Raw genomic sequence first — 21763 nt, forward strand, 5'->3', positions numbered from 1 at the left:
GTTTGGATGTATTTGTTCATTTTGAAAGACCTTCTAACAGCTTGCAGAGATTTATATATTGTAGTTGGAGCAATTCGGTAAGTAAATATCTGAACAGTTGCTGCTGCACTGTTGTGTTATTTTGCTGCGGTGAAATACAGCCGTAGACCCACTGATACCCACAAAGAAACTGTCACATAAAACCAAACAAATTTTCTCGAGACAGCACGAGCGATCCCAGCAAAATGTTCTCTCACTGAGTCACTGCTGACTAGTCATCACTGGCATTACCACACAAACTGGTTACACACTCAAGTGGCACCACACACGCACACACGCACACACACACACACACACACACGCGTGCACCAATATGCACACACAATTGCACACACAGGGATTCAGAGTTATCCAGATAACAGTGGCTGATGAGGGAAAGTACTACAACAGAGGAGGCGCATGCCAGAAGCAGTCACGCCTATATGTTTTATGTATCGCAGGTGACTACGTAAGCAGGTAGTCAAAGATAAAGTAGTAGAAAATTTGTGTATGTCTAAGTTATATTGAGGTGTGTGTGTGTGTGTATGTGTATAACAATCAGGGTGAGTGCAGTGTTAGTAAATAGTGACTTACAAGACAGGGAGTGTCCTCCTTTGGGCAGGTACTCATACAACAAGGGGTTATCATCTCCCATCATCTCAGCCCGCAGTGACAGCAGGCTGTTCTTACTCATCAGCGCTGCCTTCAGATTGGCTACAGATGAGATTGTTCCACCCCCGGCTCCTCCCCCGGCCTCCTCCAATTCGTTGGTGCCCAGGAAGCTGGGCTCTGTGGCAAGAGGCTCTTCCTGTTTGAGGAAGAAGTCGAGGCGTTCGCCACGGCTGTCTGAGCTGTTGGGTTCAGTCACGTCTGCCCCTGAATAGAGATGAAGTAACAGAAGACGGGTGAGGTTCTTGTGTCCTTATACAACTAAAAATGAGTGACATTAAAATGCTATTCAAGCTCAAGCTGGTGTTTTAAATCACTGAAGCACTGTTTTAATATATTTGAGGGATTATATGTTTCTCTATAGGATGAAAATTCCATCACTTTTGACACTGTGAAGCATCTCCAAAGGGGATAAACAGCGATGGCCAAACTACAAAAAACAAGAAAAAAAGTTGACACTTTTAGGTTTCACCTGACAGTGATAACAGCCTGAGTGAAAGCACAAAAAAACACCATATTAAACCAATCCTTTCAACCCTCTCAGCCAAGTCATCGTTTACACCCAGTGTTTTTGGTAGCGACTACCAACACGTCACCACTCTGATTCATCCCTCACTCTCCTCGACTCCCTAACATACCTCATCATCGCCAGTCAACAAAAATACAGAGAGATCATAAAGAGACAGTGTGAGACCGAATGGCAGACACAGACGTGATCCATGTGTGCGCGCGTGTTTATGCGCTATGCCTGTGAGCGTGTGTGCTTGAGTGTGTGTGTGTGTGTGTGTGTGTGTGTGCGCGTGTGTGCATTTAGCCATCAGACTCGTTGAAAGCAGAGAGAAGCTGTCAGCAGTAGACATGTCGCTGGAGGTTCCACTGTAGATCTACAAGACTGTCAGACCACACTGCTGACGACAGCTCTGCTCAGCACACACACACACGCAAACAAAAACACACACAAATACAGACACAAACACACTTTTATTACCTCCTAATTGACATTTAGCTGATGACAGGTTGCTTTCTCCAACAAAGAAGTAGACAAAAATACACACCAGGCACATCACTGGCTTAGAGTCTTTGAAAGAATGGCTTGTCTACATCTAAAACAAACACAGAGACTTCTGAGAGCTAATGCAGACTTGAGTCTTGCCTTAAGGAGAGGGGTGTGTGTACATAATTATGTGTGACTGTTCTGGACAGAAACCTTCTGACATCCTAATATATAAGTTTACCGTTGCACAGCGCCCATGCAGCGACAGCTGAAATCACACTCAGAGCTAATGGGGAATAAACAGAGTGAGGACAGTAACTAGGGTGATGCGGGGGCACTGAGAACAGAAACGGGTGGGGAAGCAAAAGAGGAAAGAAAACATGAAAAAATTTAATGGAAGCAAGAAAACAAAATAGCCCTATTGTTCATTTTAACTACAGTTGGGCAGTGTTAAGTGTTTCCTGTGCAGCCTGGTGGCCGTCTGCTGCAGGGGAGTCAAGGTGACAAAGACAGTAGTTTGGCTCCACGTCTGGAATACCGATGGGTATACAGCTTTTTCTCAGCTTACTAGGTCAATGCTGACCACCCTCTCTCTCTCCCTCTCTCACACACAGACACAGGGAAACTGTCAGTCATTTTTCATGCTCGGGATAGATAAATGATCCCAGATCAGATGGATGGCTACACGTTCTGTATGCATGGCTGCGCATATAGATCTGAAAGGTGTAGAGAGATATGAGTGAGATATTGAGGATGGGCCGCCTCAGATGAGAGTGATATACATACGAAGTAATCAGTAGTCATCAAACGGCTAGCTAACGTATCACAAGATATTAAAAAAAATAAGGGTAGGGGGAGTAAAGAGGGAAAAAAAGAGGAGGCATGGGCAGCGTAGAAAGAGATAAAGGAATAAAAAAGGCAAGGGAGTGTAAAAGCGGGGGTGTTGAGCTGTGGAGGAAGCACAGATGATACACACAAGACACACATGCGTGCATCCACGCACACCCCCGTCCCACCCGCACACACACACAAAGTTAATTAAGGAGGGGGTGTAGGGGTTGGCGCACAGGGCATGAGGTGCAGGAATTCATTAGAGCTCTGCCCCCTCCTTCAGTGGGCAGCCCAGCAGCCACAGGAGTCAATCAATAACATAGATCTGCTGTTGGCCAACAACAGCACACACACACACACACTTGCACAAATACACACATATATGGAGAAAGAAGAGGCAGACAAATGGAAGGAGAGAGGGAAAAGAGGGTCATCTCTGACCCCTATCTCCTTCCACTCATCTGTTCATTGGGTGAGTGAATGACCCCAGAACGGTTTCCCAGCATCCCCTTAGACACGTGCATCTACAGATGGAACATATCCGCACTCCTCACAGTCATACAGTAACAATCCTTCAGTCACACATTGTAGATTGAATGGAAGGGTTATGGAAGAGTGATTGCTTCATGGTCTCCTTGCAGATGCCGGTCTAACTTCTGTCTTGCACAGAAAAATGTGTGAAATGAATTTTTGTATTTGATGCATTAGTGAGCCACTTTCCCTTGCCTGCAACATGCAGTGCCATATCCTGTTTTTCTGAGGATATACCCACATATCCGGGACTAAGCGGGAGATATTAGAAATTAGTATTCAGCTGATCGCAAACAGGCTTCCTCGCTAAATAATCGCAATATACGGTATAATCCGCCTTTACTTATGTAAGCTTTATCGGGCCTGCGTAGATGCTGTCTTACTTAAACCTCATCCTGTTCTTACAGATAAAATCATTTACCACACCAGAACCAGTCGCACCTAATCCCATGCGCGCAGCTTATGGATTTCATCATACATGTGCCGGGTTTGGTTGAGGATTTGTAGATACACATATTGTGGTATCTTTCAAAGGCAATAGGTTTATCCCGAGTTTTAGAGACACTGTGGTTACATCATTCCTTTGTGCACATATGCTGAGTGTTAACGTACCGGTTGTCATGAGGCAACCTATGAATTTCAATGGCGTGGAATATGGCTTTGAACTGCGTGGTCAGATACAAAAAAAAACAATAGCATTTTCCTCGTCTTTTTTTCCCCCTCCTCTTTTCTTCTGCCTTTACAGTGCAGCGGTCTCTGTACAGTGAAGGGAATTTTCATTTTCCCCTTCATAAAAGAGTCCGAATAATTTAGATTTCTGCTTTCTGAAGAGATCTTCCGTTTAATTTGGTTGCCATGGTAGCCGGGCACCCTTGGCTTCAACATTTATGCTAAATAAAACCCCCTTTTAAAAAGAGAGACAAATATGTGGAAATGGTGGGTTCTCTTTGTTCATGTGTGTGTTTTGGGTGCGTGTGCGCGCGCATGAGCGATGCTGCAAGCTATGCAGGGGCTTGAGTGGGAAAAAGCAAAGGAGGAATAAGACTTGCCTTGGAAATAAAATAGGTGTGCGCTGAACTATACTTCAAATGTGTTATGAGGAATCCTGAATTTATCATCCATTGAGCGAGTTACGGCTAATGGATAGAAGATAGAGTTTTATGCGCTGTGGTTGGAGGCTGCACTGTATCTAAGTGATATGTGTGTGTGTGTTTCACAAGGGGAGTTGTGTTACTAGAGAGCACGCTTTGACGCAGTAAAAAGGAGGAGAGAGAAGGCCTGAAAAGGGAGGGAAGGGTCGGGTGACCCAGTTTGACCTCTGATCTTCTGTTCTGATTGTGTGTGTGCGGGCGGGTGTTTGTGTGTGTTTCGCGCTACAAATGCCTCCCTCTTCTCTAAATGAAGCCTGACACTGTTTTGGGAGGGAGTTTCCATTTTCCAAATATAAAGATTCTAATAGATTTAAAAAAAAAAAAAAAAAAGAAAGAAAGAAAAAAAGGCACAAAACTCCCCCCAAAAAGATTTCTACAGGTTTCGCACTCAAGCGCACATGACCTGGCTAATGATGGACACGCTCCTTCAACACCTCGAGTCACAAACACACACTCACATAACTCACCCCGCCTTCAAATCAACAGAGACAGTAACCAAACACAATGGAGAGAAAAAGTCCAGGGTGGTTAAGCAACGAGTTACTGAGGCTTGACGACCACAAGAGAGCTGTCAGAGAAGAAAGTAGGGCTTGTGTGCATGTTTGAGTATGAGAGAGCGCAAACAAAGGAGAAAGACTCTCTCAATGTGTATCTCTCCATGCATATATGTGCGCATGTGTGCGTGAGAGACAGCGGAGGATACAGAAAGAAGCCTTGCCCCAAGTCGGCCCGGTTAATGGCTTGACCAGCCTGAGGTTGAAAAGGACAAGGCATTACAAGAGCCGTGTTGCTCACAAGACTGTGAGCAACACGCGCGCCGCCGTCACAGCGTCAAGCTTCCAAATGAGAAAATGAAAGTCTCTCCTTCACCTTTTATTACAAACAGTTTCGTACGCTGAACCTGTGATTAGTGCCTGTTTGTCCTCGAGTGGACAAAGAGGGGAGGGAAGGTGGAACTTGCTTCCTCAGCATGCCAGAGTTTGAGAGGGTAAAAAAGTAATTTCAGCTAAGAAGGGGGAGTGAGGCACTAAAACAGCTCAAGAATTCAGAGGCAATTTAAAAAGCAGTGTGGGAGAGGAGAATGAAAAAAATGCTGGGTTAAAAAGGAGGGAGGATGGAAAGTAAAAGAGGTTGTTATCCTCTCTCTCTCTCTCTCTCTCGCTGTTGCTTTCTTTCTCTGTTGTTTTTAGGGACTAGCCGGGCCACAACCTCCAGGAGAGATAGGGAAGGATGGGTGGGTGGGTGGGTGGTGGTGGGGAGGTGGATAGGGAGGGCAAGCATAAATCAAGCAGTGCCTGAAGGCTTTAGAGGAGGGAGGGACAGAGGGAAGAAAGTGGTAAAGGACAGGAGAGAGAAAGAGAGAGAGAGAGTGAGATGATGGTGCTGGTAGTGATGGTGGTACTGCTGGGGGCTCGGAGGAAAAAGAGAGAGTGTGGGTGGAGGGGAGGAGAGGAGAAAAGAGAAGAGGAGCACAACGATTGCAAGAGTGGTGGGGTGAGAGGTGGACGGTGGGGTGATGGAGCGTGGGTGGGTGGGTGAGTGAAGGGGAAGCGAGGAGAGGTGAGGGGGAGGTTACAGAGGCTCCGGGAGGGAGGGTTGGGTGGTGACGGTGGGGGCGAACGAGCGAGTGTGAGAGTAGGCTACGGAAAGCCAGCTAAATTTGAAAACGCTTGCCTTTCTCTGTGCTTTTGCCCGTGTCTACATGAAGACGGCAATGCTAAACAACCACAAGATGCAAGCATGTGGGCAGAATTAATCAGGATGTGATCTCACGTAATCTGGCTACGGTGCAATATCTGGCCACGGTTAACCTCCTCAAGTGTTTTTCCAGTGCATTTGTATTCACGAGGGGGATATACGTGTATTTCTAGGTAGGATTTATCCCTTTTTAAAATGGCGGTCACACTTCAAAGCAGTGCAGCACAATTCATCGACACATCTGTAGGCCCACCTACCCGCAGGTGTCAAGCTAACAGCTAACACTTCGGCCAGCCTCTTTTGCACTTATTCTCGCTTACCGTTTCCTTTCTGTGGCTTACGTGTTATATAAATATCACTGAGCTGAGCATTGTAGATCACATCATTCAACAGGGAGTGACTTAAGAAGAATAAGCTGTCCAAATGAGAACAGTTGGATTTGCTTGATCCTTAATGGATCAGTGCTCTAAGTTCCAAGAAGTTCTCAGACTAAATATTCAGATTGGTTGCTTGTTAGCGTCCATATGGGAGGTTTAGCTCGTACCTTCTGAAGCCTCCCATGTAAGTTGTGGCAGTGGCACAAACACAAATGACTCTCAGCCAGGTCCTCTTAAGTGTCACTTTTACTCGCAGTTTGATTTTCTTCTTGAGGTTGATAATGGAGCTTGATGAATGATGTAGTTAGTGTTAGGAAAATGTCATGGTTGAATTGCAAACTTTTGCAATGCCAAACACACATAGGGCAGGGCTCCATGCTCTGTTTCTTAGGTGCCACGTTTTTCTACGTATACAAGTGACAACCCTGGCATGCATTTTATATCTACTTAGTCACATGCTTCCCTTTAAAATGGAAATGACCTTGTCTGTCATTTAATACACTTTCTTTAAACACACTAAATATATTTGTACCTTTAACTTCTGCCTCGCACCTGTCTGCTCTTTTGTGGACCAATCTGTATTCTGACAGAATAGATTCAATAAAAAAAATGTCAGAACACAGCATACGAGCAGCACTTTTTTTGTAATGACCTGATGTCCCTTTTCCTGCCCTTTTAAATGCTGGTATGCACAGGACTTTCATCCACCAGTAAAAGCATAATGGAAAGTATGTGAACCACTAGTATCAGAGATTTCTAATGACATACAGGTAAAAGGTAGCGTCAGTTCAGTCAAACAATCCCAGCTGGTGGAGGATATCATTGTCAGCTGACGTGGGGTTATGGCTCAGCTGATATCCTTCTACACATCCAATTAGAAAATCTCATTTAGGCCATGCTGTTTAGGCTTGCTTTTGTTGCTGTCTCCAAGCCGCTTTGCAACCCACCCCCTCTCCTGTAACTCCTTTGATCTTGTTTCAGACTTAAAGTCGGTTCTGTGATGCGGTCTTGCTGCCAGCATTCTCGCCTCACGCTTTCTACATATGCACCTGAAAACAGAGCTTTATAGTTAAATATGAATGAATACAGATAGAAATACGAATTTTCTTTTGACTACAGTGGTCATGACCGAATACATTTTTACACGTCCGGTTAAACGCTGTAAGGCTCAAAAGGCAATTTTCTGTTGATTTGAATGCTCACCATAGTGGAGTTTCGTTTCATTTATAATTCTAAAAGGCTGAATTCTGAAGCATTTTGATGAGCCTTTATCGTTAATTTGCTTTTGTAAAACTACTGGCTTGAAGGACCTCTGTGTGTACAGAAGGCCTAACTAAGTATTCACATCTGACTCATCTTTGATGGTCTGTGATCACTGTTCTTTTTTTTACTTGGCTAATTTTTGGACAGTAGAAAGAGAAAAATATCTAAATTAGAAAAAGAAATTGTATCTTAAAGACGGCTGTGTATGCCTCTTTCCTTAACACAAGTCAGTGAGGCACAGTTCTGTTAAGGCCAGTGGACTAGAGATCTATTTTTCTACAGTTTAAGTGTTTGAGCGTGGACAGAGATCTTCACAAAATGCCACAAAGCAGTTGTTTATCCACACTGTCAAAATTAGCTGTGGACGTAGTCTGAGTGAGCAAGTGAATGACTGAAGGAAGGGAGGGAAAGAAGAGCGGGTGAGTGCGTGGGGGATGGAGGATTGCAGGGCTCAAGGTAATCTGGGGAGTTAATGCAGCTTAGAGGGACTGAGAGGAGTGGGAGGGAGGTAGAGAGAGGGAGAGAGGGGGAGTGATGGCAGAGAGAGAGAGAGAGAGAGAGAGAGAGGGAATATAAAAATAATAGGGTCAGCAGGGAAAGAGAGGGAGAGAGAAATAAATGAAGATATATCAGAAACAAAAAAGCCAAAGCAACTGAGGGGGTAGACAAAAAAGAGAGAGAGAGAGAGCGGGGAGTGTACAAGCTGGTGAGATAGGGAAAGAGAGAGAGCGATCCGAGTAAGTGCGTGAGATAAAGAGTGGGCTAATGAAAGGTAGGGTGAGGCTGAGTGAGTTGGCGGGCAGGAGGGAAGTCGACAGAGAGAGAACGAAAGAGAGCGGGGGAGAGGTCTGCATGGGGAAAGAATGCTGGGTGGGGAAGGAAGGCAGACACGCAGGGCTTTGTGCTAAGAGCAAAAAGAGAGAGCGAGATCGAGAGATTGAGAAAGAGTGAGAGGTTATGTCTTGGATTTATACATGGGAGAGGACCCGGCTCCAATGCCCCCGTCCAGCCCAGTCAGGGTTGTATTTTGAAGGGTGAGTTGGGACACGGAGATATTGAGAGGAGGGATAATGGAAAGTGGAGGAGGAAAATGACAAACACTCAGGGTGGGGATGGTATAGCCTGTGGGTTACTGGTGTGTGGGTTAACACAATATTTGACTCACACTGACCAACAGAAAAGCTCGAGTCTAACTATCCAGCCGGTATAATCTTTTTACTGCTCGGTGGAAATAAATTTAAGACAAGTTTAAGAAGCAAACAAAGTTGGCAAATGTCAAAAATATTTCCAGCTGGACATCCTGGAGCAGGTTGTGGAACTATAAATGAGATAAATGGCATATTAATGTCCACATATTCAAGAGAGTTCAGTGGTGAGGAAAAATGGTATATTATATTTTCTTAAAAATATCTCACCTTTCCACAAACTCACCACATAGTTGTGATGGAAGTTTCTGGAACTGATTACAGATACCACTGCCTACTTACCTACTTAAAATTACAACAATATGATTATTTCATTTCATTTCAGAAACAATTAGTCATGAAACCAATAATTCAAAACACCTGATTAACGAAAAATCATTAATAAATCATTTGCACTGGACCCAAGTGTACAGAGACTCTTATTTAATGTTTTTAGATTTCTTCAAATTTAGCACTCGGTTGTGTGCAGACAATTGCATTTAAATTCATTTGGTTAATGTTTTATATCCAAAGAACGGCAGCTCGAATGCTCCCACCAAGTGACTGCCTGACAAATGTGCAAACACACAACACAACACATGCACTGCAGTCATACAATACAGTCACAACAGGTGAGCGGGGAGCGGGCGACCAGAACAAAAGTTACTCCACAACCCACCAGTGTCACTGTGCTCCATCCACACAGGAACACTTCACAAAGTGGGAAGCATAGGGAGTTACATGTACCGGTACTCTGGAGAGCATTAGCTTGCTGTGGAGCTGCCCAGTGACCAGAGAGGCTATTGCCCCTCTTCCCTTCTCTCTGCTCATCTCTCCCATCTCATAACATTAAGACTGTGCCTCTGTGCTTGTATCCTTGGCAACCTGCCTCCAACAATGGAGGCAGAGAGCTCTGGCCTCAGCATGGGAGGAGTATGGTGTCATGGAGAGGAAAAAGCAAGGGCGAGGAAGATAGAGGGAGATGGAAAGCTGGCACGGTGACTGCAGAGAAAGGGAGAGTGAGGGAATCACTGTTTGGCTCATATACAGACATACGAATGAAAATGAAGGAACAGAGCAAAGGGTTAAACAGGAGAAGGAAGCGCAACAGATGAGCTATATATGAGCATATACACCTGTGCTAGCTGCAAGCTTGGTGCTAGTGGATCAGGGGGGATCTGTGTCACTCCTGAGCTGATAAAAGCTAGATGGATCTCAAGATCAATCACGACAGATCTGGACCTTGAACCTCGCACTACTCCACGAGCCTGTCAGCAGTCTGAAAACCAAAATCGACGATTATCTGTCCTAATGCAGCTCTGAATTGTGGTGCTGTAACCAGCGTGGAGCTGATTACACACTAACTGTGCAAATCCAAGTTTGGCTTTCCAAGTATCAACTTGTATTTTTATACTTGACTCAAAATTTTGCTAATCCATATAAGTGATTCATATGTTTGCTAACCTTAGACTCATTAAAAGCTTTTCAAACCAGATTGTGAAAAAAGGAAAAAAAAGGGGATTTAGTACTAATATTTGTCTGCAAAGACAAAATTTGCTGGGGTTGTTCTGCAGGGGAAATCACAAGGGACGACATGGGAACGACCGCAACAGCAGAATCCCCACAGCTTGTTCCCTCTATGATACAAATATAAGGGATAAGAAGTGTAAAAATCACACTGCATGGACGGAGGGGAAAACCAGAGCAAGGGACGCCTGCATAAAGAGGACTGTGTTCATTTCTCTTCCCCCACTGCACCCGAGCTGAGCCATTGAGATTAATTGCTTATGATCAAATCAGCAGAAGCTGTGCAAATTAAAGAGCCCCCACCCCACCCCAGCCCAGCCCCCCACCCGCACTACCCTCCTCCCTCACCTCCAAAACATCTCCCACCCATCCCCGTGCCAGACCCAGTGGACACTGCACGTGATGAGCTGCAGAGCTTATTCGAGGCTACAAACGTGTCATTTCCTCTTTCCCCAGAGAGGAACAGAGAGCAAGGAAAGGCCTTCAAATGGAGCAAGGGTCGGTCAAGTAGCGCAGACTATGTGCGCGCACAAATACATGTTCAGCTGTACGCACAGCCTCGTACAGAGACACACGCACGCGCACACATGCACACACTGAGTCAGTACCCCAAGCAGAACTGCAGATATCTCACCCCACTTCTCAAAAGCGCTTCTCTCCCTGCTTCTCCCTCGCTCTCTCTTTCTCATTAAGAAGCCATTAGAGGAAAGGGCAGCGTGAGACCACATGACCTCTTCCTAACCCCTGTAACCCACCCTTGAAAAGGAGGGAGGGAGGAATAAAGCGAGGGGGGAGAGAGAAAGGGGGCAAAATATATAAACAGAGTTGGACAGCAGAAGAAGGACACAAAAGAGTGGAATGAATAAAAAGAGAGGTGAGCAGTGAGAGATGAGACAAAGAAACCCCACTGCAACAGAATGATAGGTAAGTGGCAGAAATACCTGAAAATCTGTGAGAGGTCAATTTGACTTAATATTTGGCCATACAGTAAGCTTTTATAGTGATTTTGGTGTTTTTCGGCTTCTATTAAAGCAATCCTAAGAGTGATGCAAGACATAATCTGAACTTGTGTTTGCATTGCAAAACAGGGACATTATGTCACTGTACCACCAGATCTTTTTCACTTGTTCTAGTAAAACATTTTACGCTCACTGTGAGATGATTAGACATGCTGTTTGCACCGGGCTCAGTGGAAGGATGGAGAAAGATAGAGGAGGTATGTATGAGTCAGAATGGAAGAGAGAGGTAAAGAGGTGTGTGTGATAAGTATGTAGTGATTTTAGAAGAAGGGGATAATTTGGGAGTGGAGGGGAAGACGGCTAGGCTGCTTCCTTAGTCGGACACAGGAATGTGGAGCGGGCGGATCCCAATGTGTGTGTGTGTCTTTGTGTACGCATGCATTTGTGCTAGACAGGAATCCCTAACCCCCACAGACTTCGGCTCCACTTATCAAGGTCTAAACAGAGGGGTATGAAGGGGGAGAGAGGGAAGAAGGGTCTGGTGTCCTCCGCTATCAAATCTACCTCTCACCCCCGTTGCTCGCTTTCTTCTTTCCTGTACAGCACACAGACACACACACACACACATCTACAAAGACGAACAAAACTAAACCTTGAAGTTGGATGTCTCTGAGGCTAGATAAACTACGGGAAGGCCAAACAGTCTAACCACACAGAGGGGAAAAGAAAAAAAAAAGCCAGGGTCACAATTACATTTCCACCATATACAAACTTTTCTCTATCTCTTTGTGCCCTCCTCAAACACATGCTCACTTACATATTTACCACCATGTTCCACTGCCTAATTTCTCATTCACTCTGACTTTATCAGAGAGGTTTAACCTTTCTTTTATGGTCACTCAGGCGAGGTGTAGTGTCAACTGGGGGATTTGATGAAGGGAAAAAAAAGATACGGGTACAGTTGCTGGGGCCCACCTGAAACAAGCCCGTGACCCAATTCAGATTCAGATTTACTGACATATAAGAAAGAAGGTTTTGGGGGTGGGGCAGAAAAAAAGATAGAGAGGAGATTAAGTGGATCAGATGAAGTTATTGTTTGCATGTTGCTGCTGGAGCATGAGGGTAGCGAGGAGGAAAAAGTTGCGAGGCGAGAGGCAGAGGAAGGTGGAAACAATGAGGAGTGTGGGCAGGCAGGTGATCTGGGGCAAAGGGGTTGGGGAAGAGTGGGAGACAACGGGAACAAAAGGAGACTGTGGCCTCCTTTTATCAAACTATGTTAAGGGACAGCAAGGCACAGAGGATACAGAGACCTGGAGTCCTGACGTCAATTCTGGGCTAACCGCTGTTCTAACAGGAGAAATATGTCGCCGTAAGTTCGTCAGAGAAAAACCCATCGATGTTACACAGAAAGGCAATGCTAATACAAAAATAATGAATATAGACACTTGGGAAAGGAAAGACTGGCCTGTGTTTGTAACCTCTGACAAACCACCAACAGTGTGACATCACTTGTTTTTTTTCTCTCTGCAGCTTTTCCCTGATGTGTGTTTACATGTGAAAGAAGTCACACAGCAACTAAAAGCAGGCCATTTATAGGTCCTGCTGCTCTTTTATAACAATATATTATATTGCATTTATTGTAACTGAGTGAGAAAATTTAGAAATGAACATTTTAGTATGAATTATGAATCATGTTGGGTATTTTTTATGGCGCTAGCACTGATTTGTGTTTAGAAATGTAATAGCACATGTGTTATCATCATGGGATGATTATATGAATTGTATTGAATAGTGGAGTGTAAAATCAGGAGGAACTGCTTTCAAACTGCAGTGAGGCAAGGCAAGAGGAGTTTTTTTTTTATATGCAGTGGGGCAAAAAAGTATTTAGTCAGCCACCGATTGTGCAAGTTCCCCCACTTAAAATGATGACAGAGGGCAGTAATTTGCACCAGAGGTACACTTCAACTGTGAGAGACAGAATGTGAAAAAAAAATCCATGAATTCACATGGTAGGATTTGTAAAGAATTTATTCGTAAATTAGGGTGGAAAATAAGTATTTGGTCACCTCAAACAAGGAAAATCTCTGGCTCTCACAGACCTGTAACGTCTTCTGTAAGAAGCTTTTCTGTCCCCCACTCGTTACCTGTATGAATGGCACCTGTTTGAACTCATCATCTGTATAAAAGACACCTGTCCACAGCCTCAAACAGTCAGACTCCAAACTCCGCCATGGCCAAGACCAAAGAGCTTTCGAAGGACACCAGGAAAAGTATTGTAGACCTGCACCAGACTGGGAAGAGTGAATCTACAATAGGCAAGCAGCTTGGTGTGAAAAAATCAACTGTGGGAGCAATCATCAGAAAATGGAAGACATACAAGACCACTGATAATCTCCCTCGATCTGGGGCTCCACGCAAGATCTCATCCCGTGGGGTCAAAATGATCATGAGAACGGTGAGCAAAGATCCCAGAACCACACGGGGGGACCTGGTGAATGACCTGCAGAGAGCTGGGACCAAAGTAACAAAGGTCACCATCAGTAACACACTACAACGGCAGGGAATCAAATCCCGCAGTGCCAGACGTGTTCCGCTGCTGAAGCCAGTGCATGTCCAGGCCCGTCTGAAGTTTGCCAGAGAGCACATGGATGATACAGCAGAGGATTGGGAGAATGTCATGTGGTCAGATGAAACCAAAGTAGAACTTTTTGGTATAAACTCAACTCGTCGTGTTTGGAGGACGAAGAATACTGAGTTGCATCCCAAGAACACCATACCTACTGTGAAGCATGGGGGTGGAAACATCATGCTATGGGGCTGTTTTTCTGCCAAGGGGACAGGACGACTGATCCGTGTTAAGGACAGAATGAATGGGGCCATGTATCGTGAGATTTTGAGCCAAAACCTCCTTCCATCAGTGAGAACTTTGAAGATGAAACGAGGCTGGGTCTTCCAACATGACAATGATCCAAAACACACCGCCCGGGCAACAAAGGAGTGGCTCCGTAAGAAGCATTTGAAAGTCCTGGAGTGGCCTAGCCAGTCTCCAGACCTCAACCCCATAGAAAATCTGTGGCTAGAGTTGAAAGTCCGTGTTGCTCGGCGACAGCCCCAAAACATCACTGCTCTCGAGAAGATCTGCATGGAGGAATGGGCCAAAATACCAGCTACTGTGTGTGCAAACCTGGTAAAGACCTATAGTAAACGTTTGACCTCTGTTATTGCCAACAAAGGTTATGTTACAAAGTATTGAGTTGTATTTTTGTTATTGACCAAATACTTATTTTCCACCCTGATTTACGAATAAATTCTTTACAAATCCTACCATGTGGATTCATGGATTTCTTTTTCACATTCTGTCTCTCACAGTTGAAGTGTACCTCTGGTGCAAATTACTGACCTCTGTCATCATTTTAGGTGGGGGAACTTGCACAATCGGTGGTTGACTAAATACTTTTTTGCCCCACTGTAGCACCTTTCAAACACTACAGCAATTCAAGCAAGTACAAGATTTTAATAAAAAAAACCTTTATTACAAAAAGGTATCATTGAATTATTTGCATTATTACAAATGTGACTATGCACTAGCATTTCTTCTTGCTTTTTTAAACTTTTGGAACCTAACCTGGAAATTCTGGTTTTACACAAGCAAACAAACTGACACAGATCCTGCTGATGAGGAGGAAGTTTAACCCACAGCTCTGCCTTTATTTGAAGCCCATGTACTCAATCTGAAACCACACACACACACACACACACACACACACACACACACACACACACACACACACACACATGGCCGCGCACACACACAAACGCACGGCACAAGAAGTGGCTGTAGCTCCAGTGTACGAGATGAATGAAAACAGAAGTGACAGCGTAAATTGACAGGATGGTTAAAAAAGGTCCAAACAGACGGAGGGAAGGAGGGATAGAGGAGAGAAGAAGGGGAAGAATACTTGTGAAGGACAGATAGTGGCTTCCAGGACTGTTTTCAACAACGTCACTGTAACTATCAAACCCAAAAAGAACCGCACACAAACACACACACGTACACAGCCCAAGCCATAATTGTCCCCTGTGGTGATTTTGGCCTCTCCCTCCTAGTTTCTCATTGCTGTTGGCCAACTCTTCTGTATCTTTAACACTTTCTTTTTTCCTTTTTTTTTTTTTTTTTTGAAAGAAAGGCAGAGGGGTGGGAGGTGGGGGGTGTCACAAGAGAAGGAAAGAGGGATGAAGGAGAAAGAAAGGTCTAAAGGAAGGAGGTGTAGAGGGGTGTGACAGCGGAAAGGGGGAATGAAGGGAAGGAGGGAAAAAGAGAGAATGAATGTGTAAGAGGAAGGGAGACTTTGCCCTCCAGCGGGAACACTCCCACGATTGTGTGTGTGTGTGTGTGTGTTTGTGCGTGTGCACGCTTGAGTGTTTGTGTGCGAGTTGTGTCACAGCCAAACCGACACACCCACAGGCTGTAGACCTCTATATCCTGTTCGGGTTGTCCGTTTGTCCAAACATCATGCCCTCCTCCCCCTCCTCTTCCTCATCGCTCCCCTTTTCTAACTGGTCGGACAGGGGTAGAGGCTGCTGAGGGAGTGGGTACAGTAAATAGAACAAAGCCACCTTTCTAAAATAAACAGACTGGGAAAGAGGAACTTCACATTGACTGAAAATGAGAGAGAAAGAGAGCGCATGCATTTGACTTGATGAACTTACTGTAAAGTACTTTATTTTAAGGTTAAACTCTTTCCTAAAGTTGCAGCTTCTGCTTCTACATGTCCGTCACTATGTCGGCGTACGTGTTTGCCCCTCTTTCGCTCTCCCCCACACTTCAGTATCAGTATCCTCCCTGCTTGTGCTTGACTAACTCTTGGTAATTTTTGGGTACCATGTCACACACCATGAGCTAGCAGTGTTATCCAGGCTCACTGACTACAAGGACCATTACTGGATATCAGATCACTGGAGGAGGGAGGCATCCTAGCGCACATCACATCACATCTCATGTGTCTAAATCAGGCGCTTTGTCATGGATCCTCCATCAAAGAGTGGAAGCAGGAGCAATCACTCATGTGTAAAACCAATTTGTTTTTAACATTAAATTGCAAGTTAACAAGTTAATTACAAGTGAAATTATAGTTTGTCATGTTTCTTACGCAGTTTTGTCCTGTGCCTGGCCTTCTGCACAGCAGCACCTTGAACTTATTCAAATGGAGCATTTCATGTGTGAAAAAATGTTACCGTATAAGGAGAATGGATTTACAGTAAATAAGTTCCTATTGTGGCAAATTAGGATCAGAAGTTCCCAAATTTAATTTTAACTGTAACACTATGACCCTGTCAGTTATCTTGCAACACCTTGAGCAATTCTGAAACCTGTGCAGAATGATGGGCATGTTCTGCACACCCAGGCATGATACAGGGCAACTTACTTCTTACTCATTCTATCATCATTATTGATAATCCATCAAAAAGAAATGCCTTTAAATCCACTTAGAAATCACAGGACCAAAGTGCATTAAAAACCACACGGCTATGTGTGTCTTCACCACAGACATCCACGTGTGCACTTCAAAGTGTAGCTGCTAACTGCTAATAAACCGTTACATTGCATCAATTTCCCAGTAAATAATAAGTAAATAAATGCAGCCCACATTTAACTTTACACAATACCCACCTTCTGTGCTGCCTACCTTCTATCGAGCATAACAAAGAGTCAAAATCCAGTTGTAGTAACGTTCTTTCATGTTGTGCTTTCATTATCTTGATATTTTTTGTCTTTTGTCTCTCTCTCAGACACACACACATGCACACACTCACTCACAGACACACACACGCACGGGCGCGCACAGCAATGTGTCTGAGTAGTTAAAATGAGATAAGGTAAGTGATAGGTAAGCAAAAATAGAATGGTTATAGTGAGGTGTGCTTGCAAGGCAAATACTATTTAAAAAATCGTGTTTGACACAGATTTTGGTATTATTGATTTTTTTAGGCACCGAACAAGTAGAGTAAAACAAGCTGTATGCGGTCATTGATATGAAAGGAAAAACGCGTCTCCAAAAGTCAACAGGAAAGCAAAGACAAATCAGTAATCGTCTTCTTTTTTAAAAGATGAACCTGAGCGTTAGAACAAATAACTGATAACTGAGAGTATAACAAATGTGTCGTCATGTCTAACTTCATAGGTGTGTGTTTTTGATCCGCAACCACAGACGTTAAATTTATCTTCCAAAGAAGTTTGAAGAGTTGCGTGTGGATGTGCCGGGGCCATGTTTTAGCTGTGGGGGTACTGCTATGAATGTTTAACCACAGAAACCTCTTGACCCACCCACCCCTGCATCGTGCCAACAGGACATCCTGTCAGGATGCATTCTGGGTAGTTTAATTCTGAGACCTGTGTGATCAATGCCAAGATGTTTGTGTGTGGTGCGTGTGTGTGTTGGGGGGGTCTATTTGGCCACATTTTGAAGTGAGATGTTGGGATTATACTACAGAACATTTTAGAAGACATTTCCAGCTGCTGCGTGTATGCGTTTACATACCCGCGCTTTAGTGGGTGAGAGTCTACAGGTTGTGTGTGGGCTGTGGTTGACTAAAGCACACGCGCTGGCACAACCCAAGTTCACTCAAGGTGGGATGGCTAATCTTTAACCCCCCCTCAGCCAATCTCCAACAACACACACACACACACATACGCAAACTATATCCTTCCCTTCTTCTTCTTCTTCTCCTCCACCCAGCAATCCTTCTCTGGATTGTTCCAGGGGCAGGAGGTAGAGAGGTGGGGGGTGCTGACGTTCTGGAAAAAAGCCACGGTCAGGAGTGGGGAGGGGGCAGCTTCCTGTCCAAAATGGTTCTTTTAAAGCCAGAGAAGTATAAATAGAGCAGGTGTCAGTATTGAGAACTCAGAGAGAGAGAGAGAGAGAGAGTGCTGTGAGAGAAAAAGACAGACAGCAAGAGTGTGAAAAATTGTGTGAACGCGTGTGAGTGTGTGTGTGTGTGTGTGTGTGTGTGTGTGTGTGTGTGTGTGTGTGTGTGTGTGTGTGTGGGGTGTGATGCCGTGGTGGAGTAGGAGAAGGGGCTTTTAGCTGGTGGACTGCCCGTAATGTCCAGCAGGATGTGAGGTCATATGACAAAGAGGGCTGGTGGGCGGTGAGAAACGATTGGTTACCACAGTGATAATGGAACTTTTTTTCTTTTTAAATTTAGTGGGGACTGAAAAGGAGATGGAAAGAGCAAAAGGGGAAAAAAGAGTATTGCAGTGTTCTGTCACAACTCCCCAGAGAACATAAAAGACCATACAAGGGGGCAAATGAGTTTGTGTATGTGTGGTAGCAAAGGACAAAAAGGGGAAGGAGAGGATGGAGGGGAGAAGGGGGAAACTGAAGGAGGTGGGGTGAACAGGCCGTAGAAGTCAATAGGATGGGAGGAAAGGTCCAAAATCAGCTATGCAGTCAGAGAGGACAAAGCAGCAGAGCAAACAGAGGGTGGAGGAGACAGAAAGAGGCATAGAGAGAGGTCTGCAGTACAAAGGCGCAGAGAGACACAACTGATAATAGAATGACGGCGGAAAAAATGAGAAAGATGAACCAGGAGGCACGAGAAAAAGTGAACTGGAGTGAGTGAAAAAGTGAATCGGGGGGATTGACAAGAGAGGCCTCAACATGATGTAGTTATCTAACCCGTCATGTGTCAAACACTAAGCCATGAAGAAAGGGGTTAAAAATTAAGTCTACACAGTCTAAAATATTAAATCTATTTTGGTTTTTAATGAAGGAGGAGTGAATTAGGGACGAAATATGAGAGTAGATTATTAAACCGTGAGCGAGGAGATGGGAGAGGAAAAAGTGGAGAGGTGTTCGAAGGGTGTGGGGGTTGAAATCTGTTCATGGTGTTTTAAATATTAAACCTATTTCAAGTTTAATGAAGTGCAAATACTATGGGGAGAGTCTTAACTGGAATACAGAGAGGAAGGGGGCGAAAGGGGGATCCGATTCATTATTTCAAGTGTTCACCTTTAGACTGCCGAGACTTGGGGAGAGGAGCGCAGGGAGACGAAGAGGGAAAAAAAATTAGAGAAAGTTTATGCGGAAGTGCAAAGTAGAGGGCAATTTTGAGAGCACCTGTCTGCGGGCCCCCGAGTGGCTCCAGGAGGCTCCAGAGCACGAGAGGATGAAAATGTGAACTCGAGGACGCCAAAACACGCAGCACCAACTGCAACGCTTAAGAGCTCGCGCGAATAAACAGGATGAGTTTCTATGGAAAAACGATTTCACTCTTTTTAGTGCATCTTTGTGGGTATATGTGTGAGCGAATGTGAATAAGTGGTTTAGGAGGGGAACTCTGAGGCCACAGAGCAGAGAGGAAGAGAGTCAGATAAAGATGTTGGATTTCAAAAAAGATTCTCGATGTAATCAATGTGCAACAGCTAGAGGGAAATGGAAAGAACAGCCCACGTGTGATTGAACTGTTCACGTCTACATAATCAGATGCTCTAAGCTGTGTGTATGTGAGCGTGTATATCACACCGGCCATTGCCAAAATCCCCCAAGCTGCCACTAAAGGTCACTGTGTGTGTGTGTGTGTGTGTTTTAATACCAGCAAAAACACACGCAAAAAGTATTTCCAGTGCCGTTATTATGTGGGATAAAGATCAAGTTTGTGTTTGCCCCAAGTATAAAAGCAGCAAGAATTTTTTTTTTTAATCAATCGTTAACTCGTGTTTTCAGCAGCTCTGGCTTCTTCTCAGTCTGAGGGGGCAGGTTCAGAAGAAAGGGTGACGTCTGCCTCCAAAATGTCATATCCACCAACCAAAGAAGTGACTCCTACTTTAATAAAATAAGTAAAATGAGTACAGACGGCACATAATGTCTCAAAATGACACTCATATAGTCACAACTTAGCCGTCTTCCTGATATCTGGCGATATCTATAAATACTGTATGAGATTGTGTGTAGTGTGCACAATCTTACGTTTCATGAGTTGCCAAGAATATTATCGCTCATATGCACATTTGAGGTTCACTTTCATGGTTAATAAAAAAATATTTAATATTGTTTAATCAAACGAACTGCACTTAAGTAGCAGCTCTACAGTCTTGTGGACCACTCACAGCCGCATCCACTAACACACTGACACATCGAGGGCAGCCAGGGCTGGGGTTGAGTTTCTTGCCCAGGGACACTTTGACATGCGGACTAGAGGAGCCGGGGATTGAGCTACCGGCCCAAGATTAGCAGACTACCAACTTTACCTCCTTTAAACACAGCTACCACATTCATCAAATTGATTAACTGATTGCACACCCTGCGTGGATTACACAAAGAGAGGCTGACTCAAGGCCCCACAGAAGAATATACTAAACTGATTAAAAAAAATAAAAAATTGACTCCTGATATTCAAAACAATGTCTTTGATTTGCTGGAGCTTTCTAATCCAGGTCTGGACGAAGCAGCGGGGGCCAAACTAAAAATAATCTTGGATAATTATTCAAAGGTTTGAGACGTATGCAGGCAAAAGAAGTACAGACTATTAAAAACTCTCTTCCTCAAAAATTGTCACCTCTAATATAGTGTTGTGTAAAAAAGAAACATACACATGTTTCAGTTCCCTGAGATGTAAGCGCGGCTGGTTTCTTTTCTGGCTTCACGTGTGATGTTTCAAACATTCGTGGCGGCAGACAAGGTGAACGTAAGAAATGCGGAGATCAAGCGTTAGCACGGGAGAGAAAAGGATGCTGAGTGCTTACTGGCCTCAATAATGACATCAAGTGAACAGAGCAGATGCTTGCAACGGAAGGGGATCTAAAGAAAACAAATCCTAATTCCCGCAGCTGTTTATGTCAACATGGGCACATGGCATTTTCATGCACGCTAATACACTGAGCCTTTACGCAGCTATACATTATCCTTATATTAGAGAATGATCCAGTGAAATCCTCGTGGTTGTGCGTCATATAAGCGTTTCTAATAGCAAAGCATAGACACTGATTACAGATGAATGAATGAGAGAGAGAGGGAGAGAAGGAGTGAGGGAGAGAGTGCGTCTAGGCACTTCTCATCAATAAAGAATGAAGCAATTAAGCTAATCTAAGACTGAAGGTGCCCTTTCTCCTGGATACCCTTTATGACAAGCAACAACTGGACTTCATGAAACAACACCCTCACCACACTAACGAACTAACTCTAAACCGTTAACCTACCACCTCACAATAAGCATATTTAGCAGGCTTTGTTGTATTAGTAACATTTATTATGTCTGCATTTTTATTTCAACGTGACTGATTTAACGCCTGCTTGCAGTGTCTTGGCTTACTGTGAGAGTGAATGGAATGAATCATCATCATTATTATGCATACTTGCCATGTATGCTTTTTCTTTTCAACTGATGTGACCATTCAGAATGATCCCTACAAAAAAACAATAAAAAACAGCCTATAAGTCAATCAGCAGGAACTCAGGCAACTATTTGGAAAACTTGAAAATCGTTTATCAGCCAAACATTAAATGCGCTCTGATTTATATAATTGGCAGTAGGATAAACTGCGTTCGATCCCACACGTCAG

General features: G+C 44.2%; 1 protein-coding gene across 3 annotated transcripts in view; it reads right to left on the reverse strand.

Annotated features, from left to right (window-relative positions):
- Positions 1-21763, reverse strand: part of zbtb46 (zinc finger and BTB domain containing 46) — a 63692-nt gene that overhangs the window by 15297 nt on the left and 26632 nt on the right. For all 3 annotated transcript variants that reach the window (XM_026153774.1, XM_026153773.1, XM_026153772.1), the window contains exon 4: positions 613-894. In XM_026153774.1, the coding sequence (XP_026009559.1) occupies positions 613-894 (282 nt within the window). The remainder of the gene's footprint in view (positions 1-612; positions 895-21763) is intronic.

This window comes from Astatotilapia calliptera, chromosome 20 (genome assembly GCF_900246225.1).
Source record: "Astatotilapia calliptera chromosome 20, fAstCal1.2, whole genome shotgun sequence".
In the NCBI taxonomy this organism is placed as follows: domain Eukaryota; kingdom Metazoa; phylum Chordata; class Actinopteri; order Cichliformes; family Cichlidae; genus Astatotilapia; species Astatotilapia calliptera.